Source organism: Gracilinanus agilis, chromosome 2 (assembly GCF_016433145.1).
Source record: "Gracilinanus agilis isolate LMUSP501 chromosome 2, AgileGrace, whole genome shotgun sequence".
NCBI lineage: Eukaryota > Metazoa > Chordata > Mammalia > Didelphimorphia > Didelphidae > Gracilinanus > Gracilinanus agilis.
In genome coordinates, this window is record NC_058131.1 from 468533182 (window position 1) to 468555300 (window position 22119).

The 22119-nt window shown below is 34.3% G+C and overlaps 1 protein-coding gene across 1 annotated transcript in view; it reads right to left on the reverse strand.

The window, feature by feature from the left end:
• The window catches only part of LRRC9 (leucine rich repeat containing 9), a 101844-nt gene that overhangs the window by 74224 nt on the left and 5501 nt on the right, over window positions 1–22119 (reverse strand). The window contains 7 exon segments of the mRNA XM_044659962.1: window positions 2581–2712; window positions 3824–4017; window positions 12509–12664; window positions 15195–15377; window positions 19499–19569; window positions 20663–20726; window positions 21160–21300. Of these exon segments, the coding sequence (XP_044515897.1) occupies window positions 2581–2712; window positions 3824–4017; window positions 12509–12664; window positions 15195–15377; window positions 19499–19569; window positions 20663–20726; window positions 21160–21300 (941 nt within the window).

Below are 22119 nucleotides of genomic sequence, written 5' to 3' on the forward strand. Positions count from 1 at the left end.
CATGAAGAGAAAAAGGGGGCAGATAGGCCACATAGTAAGAAATAACAGACAGAAAGCTTAAGTTTTGTATTGATAGCCACAAAATGTTAAAGACCTAAAGGAAAGTCTCCTCCGTGTTAGGAAAAATCTTAATGAAGCTCTTATTGAATGATATGGACAAAAACAGAACAGGATGATACAGCTTGTATGAGTTGCAATCTGCCACAGTAAAGAGGTAGATCCATAGAACTTGATGAAATACTATTACAGAAAAATTTTAGGATCGGTTAAAAATTAAAATTATACATAAGAATTTTGATATTCTACCTCAGTCAAATCCCAATTAATGTAGATTCTTCCCCCACCTCATACAACCCTATCAAGAAAAGTTGGATGAATTCTCAGTCCATGTGATCTGTGTACTTGTTAAAAGCAATCAATATTAACATACACCAGACTTTCTTCTCACTATTAGCACATATGCAAATGAATAAATGGCCTATTTATAAAGTATAATAATGAAACCACGCTAAATTAGTATGTACATAACAAGGCTAACGACACATGGCTATTTAATAAGTGAATATAAAGTATTGTGCTAAATGCTATATATTACAAAATACATATGATAGCCCCTGTCACAAAAATATTATAATTAAGTTAATTTGCAGTTACTTAGACATTGTTTTCCAAGTGGCATAAACTATTTACATGCATAATACTTGAAATATAACATTTCTATCAATTTATGAAATGTATGTTACATATTTTTCATCTGTTTATAGTCTCCATAAATAGATTGTAAGTTTCTTGAGGGCTAAAACTATATTCTATTGTGATATCAACTCTACATAAAACAAACACAATAAAATGTTGGTGACTGACATCAGAACCAATTTCATTGGTAAGAATCAAGAAAGAGATATGTAGAGATTTTTTGGAAACCACAATGATTTTTTTTTCTTAAAGGAATTACAAAAAGGTGATTTTGGTAAAAAAGAACATGTTTGATTTTATTTTTTGCTTTTTGTTTTGTATTTGGGGTTCTATCCAAATTCACCAGTTCTATGTTCAAATGCTAGATCCTAGACGAGAAAAATAAAAGAAATTAGTATTTAAACGTAACTGAAACTATAAAATGATTTCTTAAAAACTGGCAGAGGCTATAGCCTTACTAATGTGCAGTTAAAAATGTTCGAAGTACTGGGAGACTATATCTCCCAGGGCTCCCTGCCACAACTTCCTCAGACACCTCCCACTTATTTTGTGGGAGGTGTCTGAGAAAGTACAAGAGAGAGGCACCAGTGTTTCTGGCACCTTTTTTGGGGAAGTACCTTTTCCCCAGACCAAGGAGATTGTTTTTTCCCCTCAGAGCCTTTCCTAATGTAAATAAACCTTGCTTATTCTATCCCTAAAGTGTGACCTGATTTTATTGAGCTCGATGGGCTCCGGTCAATTTCCCCACCAGGGGTGGGGGCTACACTGGCTACCTTTCCTTCCTATTCCCTACCTTCTATTCCCATCCTTTCTCCCATCCTCCTCCTTCCTTCCTTTCACCCTGCAATACTAAGATTATACTGATGCTGACAATAGTACTTAAATTCTGTCAATATATGTATGATTTTTTTCACTAATAAAGTGTCAAAGCTATTCATATTTTAAAAAAAATATATATATATATTTGTTAGTACTTTCAAAAACCAATTAAAGCTATTGAGAAATTTATTTACTTGATTACCACAATTATCTAAGTAGATCTTAGTCATTTTACTTTTACATAAATTTCTTTTTTTAAGAGCTAATTTTGTATCAAGTAATAGAACCAGTTGATATAATTGTGTTTCACATACACTGAACATAGGTGAAAATCTAAAAAGTATTATTCAGACCATTTATTTTTCAAGAGCCTTTCATTGCTTACATAGGAATTAGCATGAATTTTGGTTATGCCATAAATACCTAGCAGATTCTAACATATTTGTGTATACATTTTTTCTTTTTTTTTTTTTAACCCTTAACTTCTGTGTATTAGCTCATAGGTGGAAGTGATAAGGGTGGGCAATGGGGGATCAAGTGACTTGCCCAGGGTCACACAGCTGGGAAGTGTCTGAGGCCAGATTTGAACCTAGGACCTCCCATCTCTAGGCCTGGCTCTCAATCCACTGAGCTACCCAGCTGCCCTTGTGTTTACATTTTTATAAGCACTGTGTATGCTGTGAGCATTATTCAATGTACTTTGATAATCTCAACTTTTGTTCTACAGTTTTGTCCTCCTGGTTCTTAAATGCCTGCCTGCCTAGTTTCAATGCATATTTTTCTGTTACCTGAAATATCTATACACATTCTGACAGTCCTCTTAGTTCTGTTTTGATTGTGGACTCCTAAGGATTTCTGTGGGTCAGTCCATATTCCTACCAGCTTTCTACTCTTCACTCCTGGGCAATTTACTTTTAGAGTTTTAATCCACCACTACCCCTGGCACTGCTACTAAGACCCATCAGATCTTTTCAATTCAAATTATAGTCTGCTCATATTTATTTGAGTATTTGAGTAGTCAGAAAAATTATTTATAATTCTATATTAAATTTCAAACAGTCTTACCAGTCATGTGATGTTGAGCCTTCTTCAAACTGGATATTCCCCACTGTTTCCAATTCAATGAACAAAAATGGCACTAGTAAACCATGCTTTTTCTTCTTTCGTTTGACTTCATTTTGATAAAGTATTTCAATTCTATCGAAGAAAAAAATATAAGGATACTGCAATGAATGAAAGATTATAATATACACAAAATATACTTTACAATAGTAGTTTTATAAGTTAAAAAAATTTTAATGTGACTTTTGTGATCCACAGAGCTTAAAATGTCTTTTTTTAAAAACCCTTATCCCTGTATAATTGATACTATGTATTGGTTCCAAGACAGAAGAGAGGTAAAAGCTAGGCAATTGGGGTTAAGTGATTTGCCCAGGGTTACACAGCTAGGAAGTGCTTAACGTAAGATTTGTCCCAGGACCCCCCACCTCCAGGCCTGGCTCTCTATCCACTGGGCCATCTACCTGACCCTAAAAATCTTCTTTAATGGGGAAAAAGCTCCAAATAAAAAAATGAAGTTTGGTTCTAAAATTTGATTATATATAATAAATTTTTTAAAGTGTTCTATCTTTAGTAATTAAAAAGACCACCATAAACTTTACTAATTTCCCAACTATAGTAATCTTATCTTACTTAAGACATAAATAAGAATAAAGTCATATTCTTAGCCACATTTCCTATCCCTTTTATTTCTAGTGGATACTGCTGATCTGAGTTTATGTCAAAACAACAAATTGTCATACATAATGTGCTATTCATTCAGAAGCATATTATTCTCTATTAAACGCTATTAAGACAAATAAATCTGGTTATCTTGAATCTGACTAACCAAATGATTCTAGATCACATGATTCAAATTGTAGTTGAACTGATCCAAAGTGAATTAAAAAATTAAGGCAGCTTTGGCCTCAGTGGCATCTCTAATATTTTTTAGTCACCTCATTTGCATTTGAGCCCTAAAGTCTGGTAGGGTACCTTTCCCCCTATTTATTGGGTTCTGGCATTCCTAAAAATGCCAGTGAAAGAAGTGTGATTGGTGAGGGTAGAAACCACTATCTTAAAGGTAAGGACTAACTATGTATCTAGGGACTGAACTAAGAATATATATTTGTTTTAATGATACTATGTTGGAAATATTTTCTATTACTGAAGCCATAGACTTGATTTCAATTTCTCATCTACATATCTGACATTTTTAGCATAATGCAATGTTTTAAAATGCAGCATCTATGTAATTCAACAGACATACTCATCTAATTTTTTGTTCCAGAATGCTATTCTTTCATTGAGTGCATTTCGTTTTTCAACATATTTCTTTTCAAAATTTGTTTCCTCATTGGTCATTTCACTGTTAGATTTGTCATAGTGAGCCTTTTTACCATGATGAGATTTTTCACTGTGTATTTTACCATTTTGTCGTTGTTCTTCTAATTCCCATTCCAGCTGCAAAAAAACATGCCATGTCAATAACAGTTAAAAGTAAAATATAACATAACAAAGCCCATATTTGCATGATAGGCATAACATTTTTAATAGAATTTAAGATTTTTCAATTCATTAAAATATACACTAAAGTCCTACTCACCGTTTATGTGGATGTCCTACAGTTCTCAAGTATTCCACTAAAACATAAATAGCCTGTGTGCTTGTTGTCTGAAGACCAACCTACATTTAGAGCGATTCCTCACCAGAATAGCTACCAGATGATGAATTTTGTTGGCCATAACAACTCATATTGCCTACACTAAGGTAAGAAAGACTTGAACTCTTTAAATAGTATCATACACAGATACAGCTTACATATTTGGAAGAATTGAATTAAACAGTTAAAACTCTCTATTTTGACTTAACCCAGTATTAATCTAGCTGGTGTGAAGAATGTTCTCAAAGGCTCTGTCATCAGAGGTCTGAAAGTTGAAGAATCCATTTAACTATTGACATTGACAAATATCATGTCAGAAGTTTGATTTTGACTTTCTATTTATAACAGTCAACAGCATTTTATTGTCTACTATGTGGACAAAAAAAGAGTATGGATATTTTCATTATTCTTGATTTATTTAGCAAAAGAATACAATAAAATAACTTTGTATCATGAAGAAAACTTTAAAATAATATAAACTGAGTATACCAAATGTGGAAGTAATGCAGGCAGGATTCCCTTGCTGCTTCAGTTGTCTTGGAAACAGGAATGCCTCAGTTTGGGAATATTTTCTCAGGCAGAAAAACATTTCACCTGCAAGTCCTTTATATTATAGGTGGATTTCCTGGTTAGTATCCATTACTCCTAGTTACTGAGCTGTCCATTGGCACAATTCAATTAAATTAAACAAATATTCATTAACACAACAGGAACTTAAAAATTCTTGGGGTAGGATGTACATTTTTATTTCAAAGTAAAAAATTTTGTATTAATTGAAATAGAAGACCTTTTAGTATTAAGTATCTATTATGTGCAAGGTACTGTAGATGCCAGAGTTGCAAAGAAAGACATGAAAAAAAATAGAATTTGTCTTCAGGTTAAATGACTTCTACTGGGGGACATATCATGTAAAAGTAATAATATAATTTGATAAAGGAAAGAACATAATAACTGAGGACTTATAAAAGACATCCTAGAGTATGATCTCTGAGGCAAGACTTGGAAGAATTCTGAAATGTAGTAGTAAGTGGGGAGAGCACGCATGGCATAGTGGACAATCTGTGCAAAGGGGGAAAGGTCACAGATGGGATGCCAAGCCTGGGAAATGATTGGTAGGCCAGTTTGTTTGAGACATAGGAGAATACATAGAGGAATAATGTGTAGGTTACAGACATAATTTTGAAAGGGTGTTAGAGATACTGAATATTTCTGGCTGGCAGAATGCTAGATTTGTACTTTGGGAAGATTATTTTGGCATCAGCATGGAGGATAGAATAGAGGAGGGAGACCCGATGGGAGATCATTCAACAGTTCAAGAAAAAACTGAACTAGAGTGGTGACTATTTGTGGAAAGAAGAAGTTGGATATGCAAGATAGAGAATCCACAAGACCTGACAACTGATGAAGGGGATGTAGGGAACAAAGGAGAGGCTAATTCTGAGTTCTGAACCTGGGTGATTAGAAGAACAGTGGTACCATCAAAAGAAATAGGAAAGTTTAGAGATGGGCTGACTTAGAAGGGAAGATTAAAACTATTTGAAAAATAGTGATTTCTAGATATATCCAGATATAGAAATTGAGTGGTAAATTAAAGTTCAGGAGTGCAAGGAAGCCTAGATAAATAATTTGGGGAGTCATGTCTAGTGCTGATAAGTAATATCAAAACAGTAATAGTTAGCATTTATATAGCACTTTAAGGATTGCAAAATACTTCATGAATGTCTTTTTTTTGATGCAACAAAAACATGTGATGAAGGTATTATTATTATCTCCATTTTTACAAATAAGGACACAGGCAAGCAGAGATTAAATGACTTGCTGGAATTCACATAGTATGGGTCTAGGGCTGGATTTGAATTTGAGTCCTCTTGACTCCAAGTCTAACACTCCATCCACTGTGTCATTTAGCAAATGAACTGAAAATAAATTCAATTACCAAAGGTGAAAAACTACAGGGAGAGAAGAGGGTCCAGGATAGAACTATGAGAAGACACCCACATTTAGGGTTGCAGATGATAAAAAAGCAAAGGTCACATAGAAAATGTGCTCAAAGAAATAAGAGATCCAGGAAAGAACAGTGTTATGAAAACAAAGGAAAGACAAAGGGATGTCAAAATGATAAGACAGAATCTAAGGAGTTTGGAAGGGTGAGAAATGAAGGAGCTAAAATGAGAAGCCTTTTAGAGAAGATTGATATGCCTGAATTTCATTTGATTTTGCTGTTTTTTTAGTTTTAGTTGTGTCTGACACTTCATGACCCTATTTGAAGCTTTCTTGGGAAAGAAATTAGAATGGTTTGCCATTCCCTTCTCCAGTTCATTTTATAGATGATGAAACTGAGGCACAAGGTTAAGTGACTTGCCCAGCATCACACAGGTCGGAAGGGTCTATAGCCAGATTTGAACTCAGAAAGAGGAATCTTCCTGACTCTAAGCCCAGCACTCCATCCAGTGGGTCATCTAATTGCATTTTACTTAATAGATGACATTAAAGTTTTTCAAAAAGTGATGGTAATATACAACAGAAAATGCATTCAATAGGGAGCAAGGAAAATTCTTGGGTCATTTCTCACCAGCTAAGAGACTATGAACCAAATCTCTTAGCCTGTTTGCTCTTCTGCAAAATCTCTTACCTTGCTCATTTCAAAGGATTCTGATAGGGTTCAAAATAGGAAATGGAAAAGTGTTTGTAAACTGAAAAACACTACATAATACATATGCATGTGTGTATATATAAAACAAACACACACATATAGGCTGTAGTTATTCTTTATAATTATTCTTATTTCAAGGTAGCTTTTAACCATTTTGTAAATAAAAAAGAATGAAGCATTTATTAAATGTACAAAACAAAGGAGGCAATTCAAAAAATGTCAAAAAGTATGACAATTCTTGCTCTTGAGGTGCTCATATTCGAATAGGGAAACAATACATGTGGAAGAGTTTATTTAGCTAGAGGCTAGAGGAAAGGTTCCATGGCCCTTAGCAAGCAATCAGAAAGTTGTGACTTTTCTTTAATGTCATTTCCAAGGATATCATCACATAAGTTTCTGATGTGGAAGCAAGCTTTTGAGTGTCGGGGCCTTTGGTGGCAAGAATTTTTTAAAAATCTTTAGAACATGTGCTTTAGTACCTACAAAAGTAGTTGTCAGGATGCGCCTCCACAAGGGTTGCTTCCCAGGATGATGGCTATAGACAATGGGTTGGAAGAACAGCTTTCCAGGAGATTCTTGAATGATGACTTGAGGTATCTAAGCTCCTTGGACAAAGATGATTCCTTTTCCCCACCTTTTTTATTATTAAGGTATGTTTTCCGTAATCTTAACTGTAATCATGGATCTCATCCTACTAAGTTATCTCAGTGATATCCATTAGGTCAAACTGACTTCTTGCATTGAGATTGCTAGTTCCTGTCACCTGTAACCTTTAGTTGTGCATATTTGTTGTAGACAGCTGAAGCTTTGGATTTGGATTCTTACTTGGATTTTTTTCTCCTGAGAATTCTGAGAGTTTCTAATTCTGAAGTATGCAGAAGTAACTGGAACAAAATAAAATAAACTACTGATTTATACAATAGTCCTTTCAACTTATTACATATTTCAAAATAACTTTTAATGTGGAATAAGTCCTCTTTTTGCTGAAATGTCTTGGTTTACATGATGACAGAGTTCACAGGATCTTGACACATATTCTTTAACTCTTGGCCACAAAATTACATTTTTATCACATGGATATTAAATGTACTTTTGAAGAACAGTTCATTTCCACAAGCTTAGCACATAGGTTTTTTTTAGGTTTTAAATTGGGTCAGTTCCAGGACATTATTTTGTTTTCATCTTTTAGGTAAATTTCTTAATCTTTCAGAACAGGTGGAATGGTGCAAGATCACATTGGAATTGTTTGAATCTAGAACAATTCTGCTCTCCAGCATAACAATATGTTTGTCAGAGTTCCTTATTTTCTTATGGGCATAAGAGCACAAACCCCACTGGAAGTAAAAACAAATGTCCCCAATTTTTTTTTGCTTTGAAAACTTTACAATCTGATAAAGATGTATAGATCTTTTAAGCTCACACCTGTCTTCTGGCTACAGAATTGCTATAATCTTGAATAAAAGAATGAGTTTCATACATAAAAATGATCTTTTCCCCAATCTTCAGCATTATAATCTTTGTATTATCTTGTGCTAAATACAAACATTTTTTCTTTATAGGAGCAATAAACAACTTTTTTTACTTGCTTTCTCACTGTTCTCCTAATTCCAAAAAACCCATGCCATCTATAGAGGAATCAGTAACAACCCCTCAAAGTTCCAGGTCTCTCTGAAAGTCTTTGTTTTCTGAGAATTAGTCTGTTTTGCCACAAAAGCATGTCAATATGTGATGTTTTTCAATTTTGTCCACACTTTCCTTTGTACTTCAGTAATGATGAATCCTGTTTTACTGTGGTCTTAAATGATTATCAGACACTTGATTTTTCCCAAACCAATGCTTATACAATATCTTTAAAAGTTACTGACGTGTGTTCTTTAAGACATTTCTTTTGAGTAATAGCCATTATTAAAAATATAACAAAAGAGGGCAATAAAATTTGTTTATGGCATGAAATCCAGAACTCAGCTAATAGACAGAGAACTAAGTAAAAGGTCAGAAAAACTGATTAATCTGGCTTTGCCTGGTCAAGTTTAGACAGAAGAAGCTCATAAGCATGCATGATCTATGCTGATATAAAATGAAATAATGTCAAAATTATTCCTTGTCCCAATTAATTTGCACATTTCTGATTTCTTTTTACATTTCATTTTACATTTACATTACATTTTACATACATATTCCATGGTATGTTTGGTCATGATACACAGTCTCTTATGGAGTTAAAAATAGGAAATATAAATGTACTTTTAAACAGAAAAACCCTACATACTGTTTCCCTTTCTTTTTCACTTTAAAGCACTTTTGATAAACTTTAAAGGCTCCAGGTAAATAAATTTTCATCTGCCCTTGTTAGGCATAACATATAAAAACCTAGATAGGAATCCATCATTCCTATATTTTAAAACATAGTCCACAGATCCAAATCTTTTGCTCAGGTAATTTTACTAACCATCTGTTCACTTCCCAAAACTGCCTTTCTCTTTTGACTCTATTCTATCTGACTGAAAAGTGATGAAAATAGCACTTGCATCCTTTAACCTTTAATTGACTGCTCAAAGCTTTATAAACTTTAGAAAAAGTTTTGTGTATTCATGAATCACTATAAGACTATCACTGTCATAAGATTTGATTATGGGAGATTTTCTGTTACTTTCTGAACAAATGTCCCAAGATGAGAGATTGATTTTCTGTTTTTTCAGGTTAACAAATTGCTGCCTCACTTCCCTGAACACCACTCTTATTCATTGTCTTCTCTCTTTGACCTTACTGGATGATCTCACACCTGATGGCACCTATGGATCCACAAACAGTTACTTTCTCCTCAGAGGATTTGACTGCTGTATCTTCAGGAAAGGCAGAAGACATGTGTATGTGCATAACTATTTTACAGAACTGAATTTATGTAGGAGTCAGTTTTGCAAAGATATAGAGATTTCTGTTTAGAGTCAAGAACTGTTTTTGCAACCTGCCTCAGATATTAGCTGTATGAAGAAAAAAAGGGAGGGAGGGAGGGAATAAGCATTTATCTAGTGCCTACTATATACCAGGCACTATTGGCAAGTGATTTTTATGGATATAATTTCATTCAGTCCTCATAATAACCCAATGAAGTAGGTATTATTATTATTATTTCCATTTTACAGTTAAAGAAACTGAGGCTTGGAGAAGGTAAATGACTTGCATGAGGTCCCACAACTAATTGCCTGAGGCTGGATTTGATCTCAAGTCTCTTGATTCCAGGTCCAGTGCTCTGTCCACTGTGCCACCAGACAGCCCTACACTGGGCAAATCATTTAACCTCTCTGAACTTCAAGTTTATTATCTGTAAAATAGAAATAATAATAGCATTTACCTCAAAGAGTTGTTGTGAAAGCCAAGTGAAATCATATATGTAAAGAGCTTTACAAACTTTAAAGTGCTCTACAAATATAAGCCATTATTGCTGGCCTTTATATTGATATTAAAGTATTTGAGAATGCCTGTAACATGAATGAGTGATCAGGAATATGTTCATTACTTGCTAAATCTGTCATTACTAATATATAAAATTAATACATATATGCATATATGTATATACTATTTTATACATCTAAAGCTATGACTTCAAATCTTTAATTAGATAATGTAAATAATAAAAATACTTAAAAAACTCTGATCCTACAGTCAAGTATAAAAATCTGATTCCTAATTCATTAAATTCATCTTGCATTCAATAAAACTGAAGCTGTTAAATTTCAAATGATCAGATTATACCTTTTGGGTCTCTTTTTAAAAAATTTTTATTTTGTCCCATAGTTACATTTTTCATGTTCTTTTACTCTCTCCTCCAAGCCCCCCAACCCCCCTTAGCTGACACACAATTCCACTGGATTTTACATGTATCATTGATCAAGACCTAATTCCATATTATTGACAGTTGGACTAGAGTTATCGTTTAGTATCTACACCCCCAATAATATCCCCATCAGCCCATGTGTTCAAGCTGTTGTTTTTCTTCTGTGTTTCTCCTCTCACAGTTCTTCCTCTGAATGTGACTAGTTTTCTTTCTCATAAGTCCCTCAGCATTGCTCTGGATTCTTGCATTGCTGCTAGTAGAGAAGTCTGTTATGTTCAATTGTACCACCGTGTATCAGTCTCTGTGTACAATGTTCTCCTGGATCTGCTCCTTTCACTCTGCATCAATTCCTGGAGGTCATTCCAGTTCACATGGAATTCCTCCAGTTCTTTATTCCTTTGAGCACAATAGTATTCCATCACCAACAGAAACCACAATTTGTTCAGCCATCCCCCAATTGAAGGACATTCTCCCATTTTCCAATTTTTTGCCACCACAAAGAGCATGGCTATAAATATTTTTGTACAAGTCTTTTTCCTTATTATCTCTTTGGAGTATTCCAAGCAGTGTTATGGCTGGATCAAAAGGCAGATAGTCTTTTAAAGCCCTTTGAGCATAGTTCCTTTTGGGACTCTTAAAACGATGAAATCCAACATATTCTAATAAAAAAGGCACCATGGTATACAATGAAAAAGTTGTGGTTTGGTTTAAAATTCTTACTTTATTTTATATCCTAATAGCAGCAAGGAAGTATTTTAGCAGGGAAACTAGAAAATATATACTGCATATGCCTCCTTAGTTTCCAATAAAAATGCAGCAGAAATATAGCTTAACCAAATTTACTGCTATGATACATTCATAGAATTATACTAATAGACTCATTTTTAGCTATGACTTTTTATGTATTTTGTACATAAACCTGATTTCTTTTTTGTTTGCCAAAAATCATTAAGCACAAAATGTAACTAACTTAAAGTCTTTGACCTAGTACTTGAATATTGTTATAATGAGGGAATTCAAATCTTTAAAATGCCTACATGTGCAAAGCATGTCTAAGGTATAAAAAATATAAAAACAAAAAGGTAGTCATGTTTTCAAGGAACTTACATTCCACTAGAGAATATAACACATGAACAAATTAAGAAAAAATCATTCATTTAGGAGCACAGGAGTACTAGCCAGGAAGATCAGGAAAGGCTTCTTATAAGAGATAGTATCTAATCTGAGCCATGAAGGAAGCTAAAGATTATAAAAAAACAGAGGTGATGAGTATTTTACACTTATATTCTTGTTATAGGAGATAGCATAGGAAAAATCTCAGGATCTAGGGATGAAATGCTGAATTCTGGGAATAACAAGTAGTCCAATTTGGCTAGAATATGAAATATGAGGAATATTGGGAAATAAAAATGGAAAGGAGCTAAACTACATTATAACAGGCTTGTAATGACAGGCAAAGGATATTATGTTTTATCCTAGAGTCAACAGGGGCTCACATTAACTTAAAAAAACACAAAACACAAATTACCATTATGTTTTATGGATTTTTTTAAATAAACAATTCCTGAGTTTTGAAGGCCACGAGGAGCAGGAGTTTGAAACCTTTGCTATAAGATGATTATTTTGGTGGTGGTGGTACCTTACAAACCTAAATGCTAGTTCTAGATGTGTAATACATACTTATTTTAGAACAACCTAAAATAAAATTTTTCTTATTCAATTAAAAAAACCCAAATTTGCAGTATTACTGTTTTTGCTTTTCCTAAACTAATCTCTTTAGAATTAAAACAAAATTAAAACTCACATTTTTTATAATGAAACTAAATAATTTTATACGTTCTTCAGGCAATTTCTGCAATTTGCATTTTCTTTCATTCAGCTTTTCAAGTTCCTCATTAAGGTTCCTATGAACAGTTTTTATTCGCATAGTATAATACATTATTTTCTTCATTGCCGTTGTCTAGAAATGAGAAGAAAAGCAAATAAAAATTAGACTAAGTCCATGAACAAAATTATAATTAAAAATATTGTTTTATTGATTAAACCAAACATTTGTGATCAGGGCAATTTCTGTAACATGCTCTATACAAATACTCCAAAGACTTAGCCTATATTATTTTTGGTTACAATGATAGTTAAGGGAGGTGATGACTTTGGTCCTACCACATTTCCATTACTATGTTCAGTTTTATATGCTACATTTTAGGAAGAAATTTTATATTCTTGCTAAAACTGAAAGTCAAAGATATAAAGAAGTTGTAGAGAAATGGACAGATGGCTAAAACTTTTTCTTGAAGAGGAAATAAAGGAGTTAGTGGAGCTCTTAATGCCTAGAACAACAGGCATTTAATAAATTCTTATTGAGTTTATTTCATTGACCTTCAAGGGTACAAGAAATTACATTTTATGGGGCATTTTTATCATCTTACCTCATGATTCTCATGATGAGAACAAGTTAAAGAATATTATAAAACAACTGTGGCTTCTGTGACATTTTTTGCAGTGAGTTTAAACAGAGGAATTTTATAAAGAAATTGTCAGATTCTCCAAACTAAGTCAAAATATACCTTTATATCTTAATAATTTCAATTTGAAGAAGGACGTTAAGCAGGGCAGTGAAAGGCATGTTGGAAAATATGATTTAGAATTATGAAATGAAAGTGACTAACCACTTTTGGATTCCTCAGAAGTCCCACATTTGTATAACATTAACACTTTCTTTAAGAAGAGAGCTGTGAAGCACTGGAAATACTATGTTAATAGGGAAGGATTAGTTACTGATGTGAATAATGTAATGCAGGGTTTCTTTACCATTAAATACACATTTATTAAGCATCTTCTGTGTGCCAAGAACAGTGTTAAATGCATGGAATACAAAAAAGAAGAAAAAGACTGTCCTTTCCCTCAAGGAGTTTACATTCTAATGAGGGAGACCACAAACATATATAAAGCCTCCTTACACCTATCAGACTGACTACCGTAACGGAAAAAGAAAATGATAAATGTTGGGAGGAAGTGGGAAAATTGGGACATTCATGCATTGCTGGTGGAGTTGTGAACTGATTCCACCATTCTGGGGAGCAATCTAGAACTATGCCCAACGATTTATAAAACTGCATTCCCTTTAAGCCAGAAATACTACTACTAGGTCTGTATCACAAAGAGATTGAAAAAAAAGAGAAAAGAACATATCTGTAAAAAAATATTTAGAACGGTCCTTTTTGTGGTGGCAAAGAAATTGAAATTGAGAGGATGTCTATCAGTTGTGGAGTGGCTGAACAAGTTGTGGTATATGGTTGTGATGAAATAATACTGTGCTATAAGAAATGACCACCAGGAGGATTTCAGAAAAACCTGGAAAGATTTATATGACCTGACGCAAAGTGAAGTGAGTAGAGCTAGGAGAATCAGCAATATTGTACAATGAACAACTGTGAATGACTTAGTTATTGTCAGCAAATACATTGTTATTGACAGCAAATACATTGCTTCAAGACAATTCCAAAGGACTCATGATGAATATCCACCTCCAGGCAAAGAACTGATAGAACACAGGAATACAGATTAAACCACTATTTTCACTTTAACAATTTATCAGCTTATGGAGGAAGATGGAGGATGCCCCTGGTTAATTTTAAAGATGCCTCATAAGGGGGAAATGTAATGGAAAAGTCTCAGATCTCCTCTTTAGGGACCCCCTTATGCTCTAAGGATTGGCTTTGCAAGGTTCTCACAACCTGCTACAAAGCCTGCTACAAAGGGTTGATGGATAGCCTTTCCTGCACCTGCTAGAAAAAAAGTTGTTCCACTTCATAGGGCACTGTTACTCCCCATGCTGTGATGTAACAAATCCATGATGGATAGCTATCTTTGCCGATGTTCTGATGCCTGTACTTGCCTGCCATGTAACCCATTGTGCATGTATCATGTAACCCATAGTAACCCCTGATTGGGTATGTAATCTAGAAAATACCTATAGTCCCTCACCTGGGGCCCCCAGCCCTTAGAGGAATGAGCATGCATAACAAACCTCCTTCCTTCCTTACTTTTGAGTGACAACTGGGGTTTCCTACATGGCTAAACTGAAAATTCCGCAATACAAATGGTAGAATACACTACTTGCCAATTAGACCTAATTACCTTATGTAGAAGATATAAAAGGGAAATTCAATTCTTTGTCAAGATATTCAAAACAATAGGTGCTTCATCAGAAATAGGTTGGTCTAAAAGTGTCACAGTGAAATAGAGAACTGAAGGATTATACAAAATATTCGGGTAAAAAAAAAAAACTCCAACACACTTTTCAGCAAAAGTTTTTAGAAAATTACAAAAATTTTAATTCCACAGAAGTGTATCTAAATTATTCATATGATTAACAATCTTCTTTAATACATATTGTGGACACACAACTACAATAAGAAAATTACTCAACCAGACATGTTACGTTAATTAAGTTTAGTTACATTAGTTACATTTATGGATATACTTACATCAGCCAGTTCTTTGATTTGTTTTGGTGACACATCAAATGTGTCAAGTCTTTGAAGACGAGGCAAATGATATAGCACATGTGTAGAATAATGACAGAGCAGACAAACTGGATTAGGTTTATATTGAGGATCATTCAGACTCAAATCTTTTAAACGGGGTAACTTGGTTAGGTGAGTGAGTTCCTAAAATAATGACAGTTACAAAGCATTAATCAATGGCCTAGATAAGGTATCTGAACATATAAAAAAGACTACATCTATTAAAGTAATGGAGCATAATCATATATGTACCTAAAATGTAAATGCGGTTTGGGTTTAGTCATTTCGGTCAAATTTAACTCTTCATGACCCCTTTTGTGTTTTTATTGGCAGATACTGGAGTGGTTTGCCATTTCCTTCTCTAGCTCATTTTACAGATGAAGAAATGGAGGCAAACAAGATTAAGTGATATATATGCCCAGGGTCAAAAGCTTGGAAGTGTCTGCGGCCAGATTTGAGCTCATAAAGATGAGTCTTCCTGACTTCAGGCCTGGTACTCTATCCAATGCGCCAAACTAGTTGCCAGAAATACAATTTAGCTATCTATGGGTGTATTTCTCTAGTGAGAAAATTTTGTATTGGCTAAACTATATGTTGAAAAACCAAAAAATTTATGTCCAGTTGTATGTTATTAAAGAACATGAAAAAATAATTACTACAATATTCTAACAGAGAGTTTGGAACTATTTACTTCTATGAAGGGACAATTTGATGGATCTGTGATCTCATTAAAAGAAAAGATCATGTTGTATAGGGAAAAACACTGAATTTTGAGTCAGGCCATTTGGGTTTGAATCCAGCCTCCGTCACTTATTACCTGTGTGATCTTGGGCAAGTCACTTTACGCCATTTCCCTACTCAAGAAGCTCTAGTGCCTCCCTACAGTCTTTGTGATACTCTTGTCTGGCATTCAAAGCCCTTCATGAACCTAGACTGCTTGCTTGCCTTATCATGAAAGCAACATTCCCTGAAACTTCTTGGCCTTTGCCTAGAATCTACAAATAATTAGCTGCTCTGCTATTTCTCTAGCAGAGCTTAATTGTAAGTGATATCTCTGGAAAACTGCTCTGGCAGCTGTTTTGGGGCAGCAATCTTCATCTTCGAGAAGAGTTGTTCTTTTCTTTGCTTTACTAGAATCTTGATAGCAACAGCAACATTCAACTACCTTTCCTTACATCACTAAACTTTCTTCTTTCTAGGGTTCCATTCTCCTTGACTTTCTTCTTCTTAAAGAGCCCTTCCTTTGACTCTTCTTCCCCTTGTCATGTAGCCCAAAGTCCTTCTTCAACTTTTCTTCAAATTTACCCTTTATAAATCCAATTCCTATAATTTTTTGTAATTCAAAAATCTTTCAAAATTACTTCTTTTTAGCTTCAATTTAACTGCTTTTGTTGCCTCTTACTTGACCCAGCCTTCTCATAAAGCTGGAAGTGAACAAACCAGCTAATGTGATTATGGGCAAGTTGGTTAACTTCATCGGAAATTTTAGAATTGGAGAAGGGCTAGGTAAAAAGCTCAGTGTTGGCCATTGCTGAGTTTAAGCTGTACTATCATTACTATTGAATGCTGAGATGTCCAGCAGGCAGCTGGAGATGTGAGAATAGAACTTGGGAGAGAAGTTAGGGCTGGACAAGTAGATTTGAGAATGATAAATCAAGAGATGATAACTGAAACCATGGAGTTAATGAGACTGACAAGTGAAATAGTATTGTGGGAGAAGAGAAAGCCCAGGACAGAACCTGGGAACCCATGCTTAATGGACATGAGAAGGACAAAGATCCAGCAAAGGAGACTAAGGAGGAGAGAACCAGGATAGAGTAGTATTATGAAAACTTAGGAATATGGAGAACAGGGTGATCAGCGGTGTTAAGGGCTACAGAAAGACAAGAATGTTGAAAAAGGTCATTAGATTCAGCAATTAGATCATTGAAATCAGTGGATTAAGAGTAGAGTGAGAGGAGTGGAGGCATACAGTGTAGAAGGTCTTCTTAATGAGTTTACCTGGAAGGATAAAGAAACCCAAGATGATAGTTGGCAAGGACAAATGGATTGAGGACTTTTTAGGATGGAGAAGACAGGGGCATGTTTGTATAAGTAGAGATGTGGTCAGTAGATAGGGAAGAACTAATGTGAAGTGAGAGAATAAGGATGACAAAGGGCTGTCTGCTGAAAAGATACTGTTTTCAGACCTCTTTTACCTCCATAATTGGTGATCTCATCCACTTTTTTCTTTTTCTTTTTTAATTTTAAACCCTTAACTTCTGTGTATTGACTTATAGGTGGAAGATTGGCAAGGGTAGGCAATGGGGGTCAAGTGACCTGCCCAGGGTCACACAGCTGGGAAGTGTCTGAGGCCGGATTTGAACCTAGGACCTCCCGTCTCTAGGCCTGACTCTCAATCCACTGAGCTATCCAGCTGCCCCGATCTCATCCACTTTTATGGCTTCAATTATTACTCCTGAGCAGATAACTATATCTGTAACCTCCAAATGCTGCACCTCCACAAGGCTTTCCTTCTCCCTACCACTTCAATTTCTGTTGATGGCAGCACCCACCACTTTGACCCATAATTTAAGAGTCATCTTTGATCCTTCCTTCTCTTAATCCCCACATTCAAACAATTGTCATCTCCAGTTTATTCCATCTCCACATTATCACTCACATTTGCCCATTCTTCTTAATTCTCACTTCAAATACCCCTGCTCAGGTCCACTTCTCTTTCTCAGAGATTACAGATATAGTCTCTCTTAGTTTTTATAGCACCCTTTAATATGTGGCTCTTGGAATGGGGTCATTTGTGCATGCAGAGAGGTTTGCCTAGGCAAGAAGAAAGTCTACCTTTTTCATGTGAGATACAGATGAAGGAGGAGATTGTGGCAGAAGGCATCTAAGTGATGTGAAATGAAGAGAAGGGGATAAGAAAGAGCCCATTAATGGATGGCATCAATATTTTCAGTAATTTACAAGCCAAGGTTCTCCGCTGAGGTGAGGTGAACAATGAGATATTTGAGGAACAATGAAAAGATTAGCAAATGCCTGTAGTGATTAGGAGAGTAAGTCTGTTTAGAGGGTGAGGACCAGTAGAGATTATATAATGGGTCCATTAGGCATGGTTTTTGGATTTCTTCCATCTTATTTTAGCAACACATAAATAGGAATGAAAGCAGTGAATAATGGGAGTAATCCAGGATAAGGTCTAATAGAACAATGTTTACTCCAAGAGAAAGCCTTAAGGGATTCTAGAGAAAAGGCCAGTGTAGAATTGAATTGATTCACGAAGTAGTCAAGAAGAGAGGAGAGTGTAGTCAGGGTAGAGGTGATGAAGTTGGAAAGAACGGAGGGGTTGGAGGTCACAATGAGGATGAAGAACAGGGTTTAAGATTGTAAACAGAGGAGAAATGGAATGACGATTGTGATCAGATATGAGAATTTCAGAGTTAATGATTTGTTGAAGGACCTACCTGTACAAAAATATTAATAGCTATTTTTCTAACAATAGCTCAAAACTATATGTAACCTACATATACATCATAGTATATTAATATAATACAATATTGTTATGCTATATAATGACAAATATGAAAAAAGACCTAAAGTGTATGACTTCAGACAAACCATTTGACCTCTCTGAATATCAATTTCCTCAACCTTAAAATGAACAGCTTTGACCAGAGAACCTTTAAGTCCCAACCAACCCCAAGATCTTTTTCTCTTAAGTGACAAAAGAATGTCAGCAAAATAACAACAAACACATTGGCTTATAACAATATTTAAAAACAACAACAAGGAAATGGATCTTTGGAAGGCATTCAGCACAAATAAATTTAATTTTTTCTGTCAACATATATATGTATATATATAATTGCAATCAAATTAAGAATAATTTGTATATTAAGGTTTTATCTGAAGATGTATTACACATTTAAATTTGTCCCAATTCTTTATTTTTATTTGTTTATTTCATTTATAATAAACATTTAAAAAACAAAATGCCATTAATCTATCACTGGTAAAATTTTCCTCCTAAAATTTAAGTTTAAAAGATCAGGACATTTTTTAAACAGACATTAAGACTTGTGCTTGTCTTAATTGTTGAAGGTCCCTAAGACCCACAGAGTAAATTGCCTGGAGTAACTTATGGGGCAACAACTAATTAATCTACCTTCCAATAATGTATAATACATTCCATTTCCATCAGCAAGATTGCTTCTTAACCTACTTTTTTTCTTTTTCCAAATAAAAAGGAAATGTTTATTTAGACATACCCTGAAAGAACATATTTGATTACCAGACAGGTTTAGTCTTTCTATTCGTTCGTTGAGGTCCAAGCATTGTCCTTTATTGAAAAAATATACATATAGTAAAACAAGAATGAAATGTCATTTTATTCACTGTGATATTTTTATGTAACACACAGAAAAAATTAACATTTTGATAGTATCACTGCAATTAAAAACTGATCAATCTGTAATCATATATCATCACAGAAATAGGTTAACATGCCTCTTACAAAAGAGTAGACTAAAAGTCAAAAAACCAACATTAACAGTATAGGGATAGGGAAGTAATCTGTGATTTCACTAGTATAGGGAACACCCTGGTGAGGACATTCTCTCTACTAGTAGAGTTTGGTACCTTCCCTGTGTGTGGAGTGTAATTTTTTGGGGGGAGGGCTCATCCCCCAGAAATCACTCTAATGAGCAGACAGGAGACAATAAGATACTGGCAGAGAAAGGCTGCTTTATTTGAAGAAAACAGCAGACAGCAGGGAAAGGTGGAAAAAGGGGAGAAGAATGGAAGGAAAGGGATTCTGCCCACACAAGCAGCTTGCTCAGAGCAAAAATGTCTTCTTTTCTTCTAGGTACAATCACAGACTTTTATAATAATCCTGATGCAAGATTTTCCTCTCCTCTGTCTAATCCCCCCAAAAGGGGGGTTGTGACATTTATAGTCTTGAGCTCATGATTTTCAACATTACATACCCCTAAAGACCCTTACGATCCAGAAAAACAACATGACTATCATGGGATTCCCAGGCTGGGACCATAATGATACTTTTAAAACTTATTGTACTTTCCCTCCTTCAGCTTATCTTATAGTTTGGTTTTCTTCCCAGGGTATAGATAAACTCTTCTCGAGGTTTTTGAAAATAGGTCAGGAAAACAAGAAGTTTTACTGGGGTTGGGGCAGGCAGTTTTAGTCTAAGGAATAGTAACACTAAGGGGTCTTGAGTATTGGGGTTACAAGCCAAACAGTACTCTGAGAGTCTGAGAGAGTTGCCTGGGACACCCCAGAGGTTAAATGATTTGATCAGTCATTTATATGGGTCACATATAGGACTTGAACTCAAGTCTTCCCAGCAACATTAGGCCATATAGCCTCTTTAAAATAACTTAGTTATTTCAGATGCAAAAGTAAACATTACCTACCAATGCTACTTATAGAATTTCCAGCAAGATTGAGGTCTTTCAAATTCTTCAAATTTTGCAAACCCTATAAAATTTAGGAAAATTATAATTTAGATGAAATCATAAAATCTGTATTTGTAAATCTTGAGATAATCAGTTTTCCAATTTCTTCTCTGATTTCTGAGGATAAGTTCTCCAAAAGAGTGCAGAGATTCCTTCTTAGCAGCTCCTTTGGGAGGCTTTTGTAGAAAGGCAGGGGGAGAATCAAAATCTTATTACTTTCCATTATTCTCTCATAATTGTTCTATTTTCTTGAGTAAAAATGTCCACATTTATTAAATCATAAATATGATGATTAGTCTAGATGATTTAAATTATATTTAGTTTTTATATCTTTAGCTAAAATATGGTGTGGGACATTTCTTGAATATAAATAACATTGCTTAAATTTAAGCTCTATAAGAAATTGGTCTAGTTTACAGAAAACAAAACAAATCTCTTCACAGTACTCATCCTACCTCAATAGCTCTGATTCCATTGTGATTCAACCAAATGACCTCTAGCTTTGTTAGTAGCTCCAAATTTTCTATTTTGGTAATCTTATTATAATACAAGAATAGTTTTTCCAAATTTTTACATTCTTGTAGACCTTCAATTTTCTGTAGAAAAGGAAAAAGATGATCATTTGTGGAAGTTATTTCAAATTCAGATTTTTCTCTTTAAGATAAAAGTGTTAAAATCTAGTCTTAATTTTTAAACTCAAAGAAAAAATTGGTCTCGGTGTGAAATCACTGCTGACTAAAAACTGGAGGGAATGACACTGAAGTAACTAATAATTATTGCTGGAAAAGCTTTAAAAATATAAAAAGACACCTTTTCCCTCTTAATTGCCCTCTCCCTCCTACCCCCATTCCAGGTATAACTAACACCACAAAAGTGAATCAATTCTCCTTATTTACAGATGGTGTGCAGAGAATCAACAATAGAATTGTGTGAATAGTTCCACTAAAGCATTAAGATACAAAAAAATGTACAAAAACCATCATTTCCATATAGAACTAGCATAAATGCAAAATATAAAAGGAGAATAAAATAAACTTCATTTAAAAAACTACAAAACATAAAATATTTAGATATTAACACAAGATTTATATAAATACATCCACAGTTTTTAGAGAATTAGTCACTGATAATTATTAGACTGTCAATATAATGAAAATAAACATTAATATACAGATTTAGTATTATAGCAACCAAAAAACCAAGAGTTATACTTCATAGAATGAGACAAAACAATAATAAAATTCACTTGTAGGAGCAAAAGCATAGACTGTCTCAAGGAAAAATTAAAAAACAAACATAACAGGAAGAGGTCAGATCTCATAGTACATTACAAAGAAGGAATCATCAAAACTATTTGGTATTGGTTAAAAACAGAAAAGTAGATCAGTGAACATATATAAATATAATATTAATAA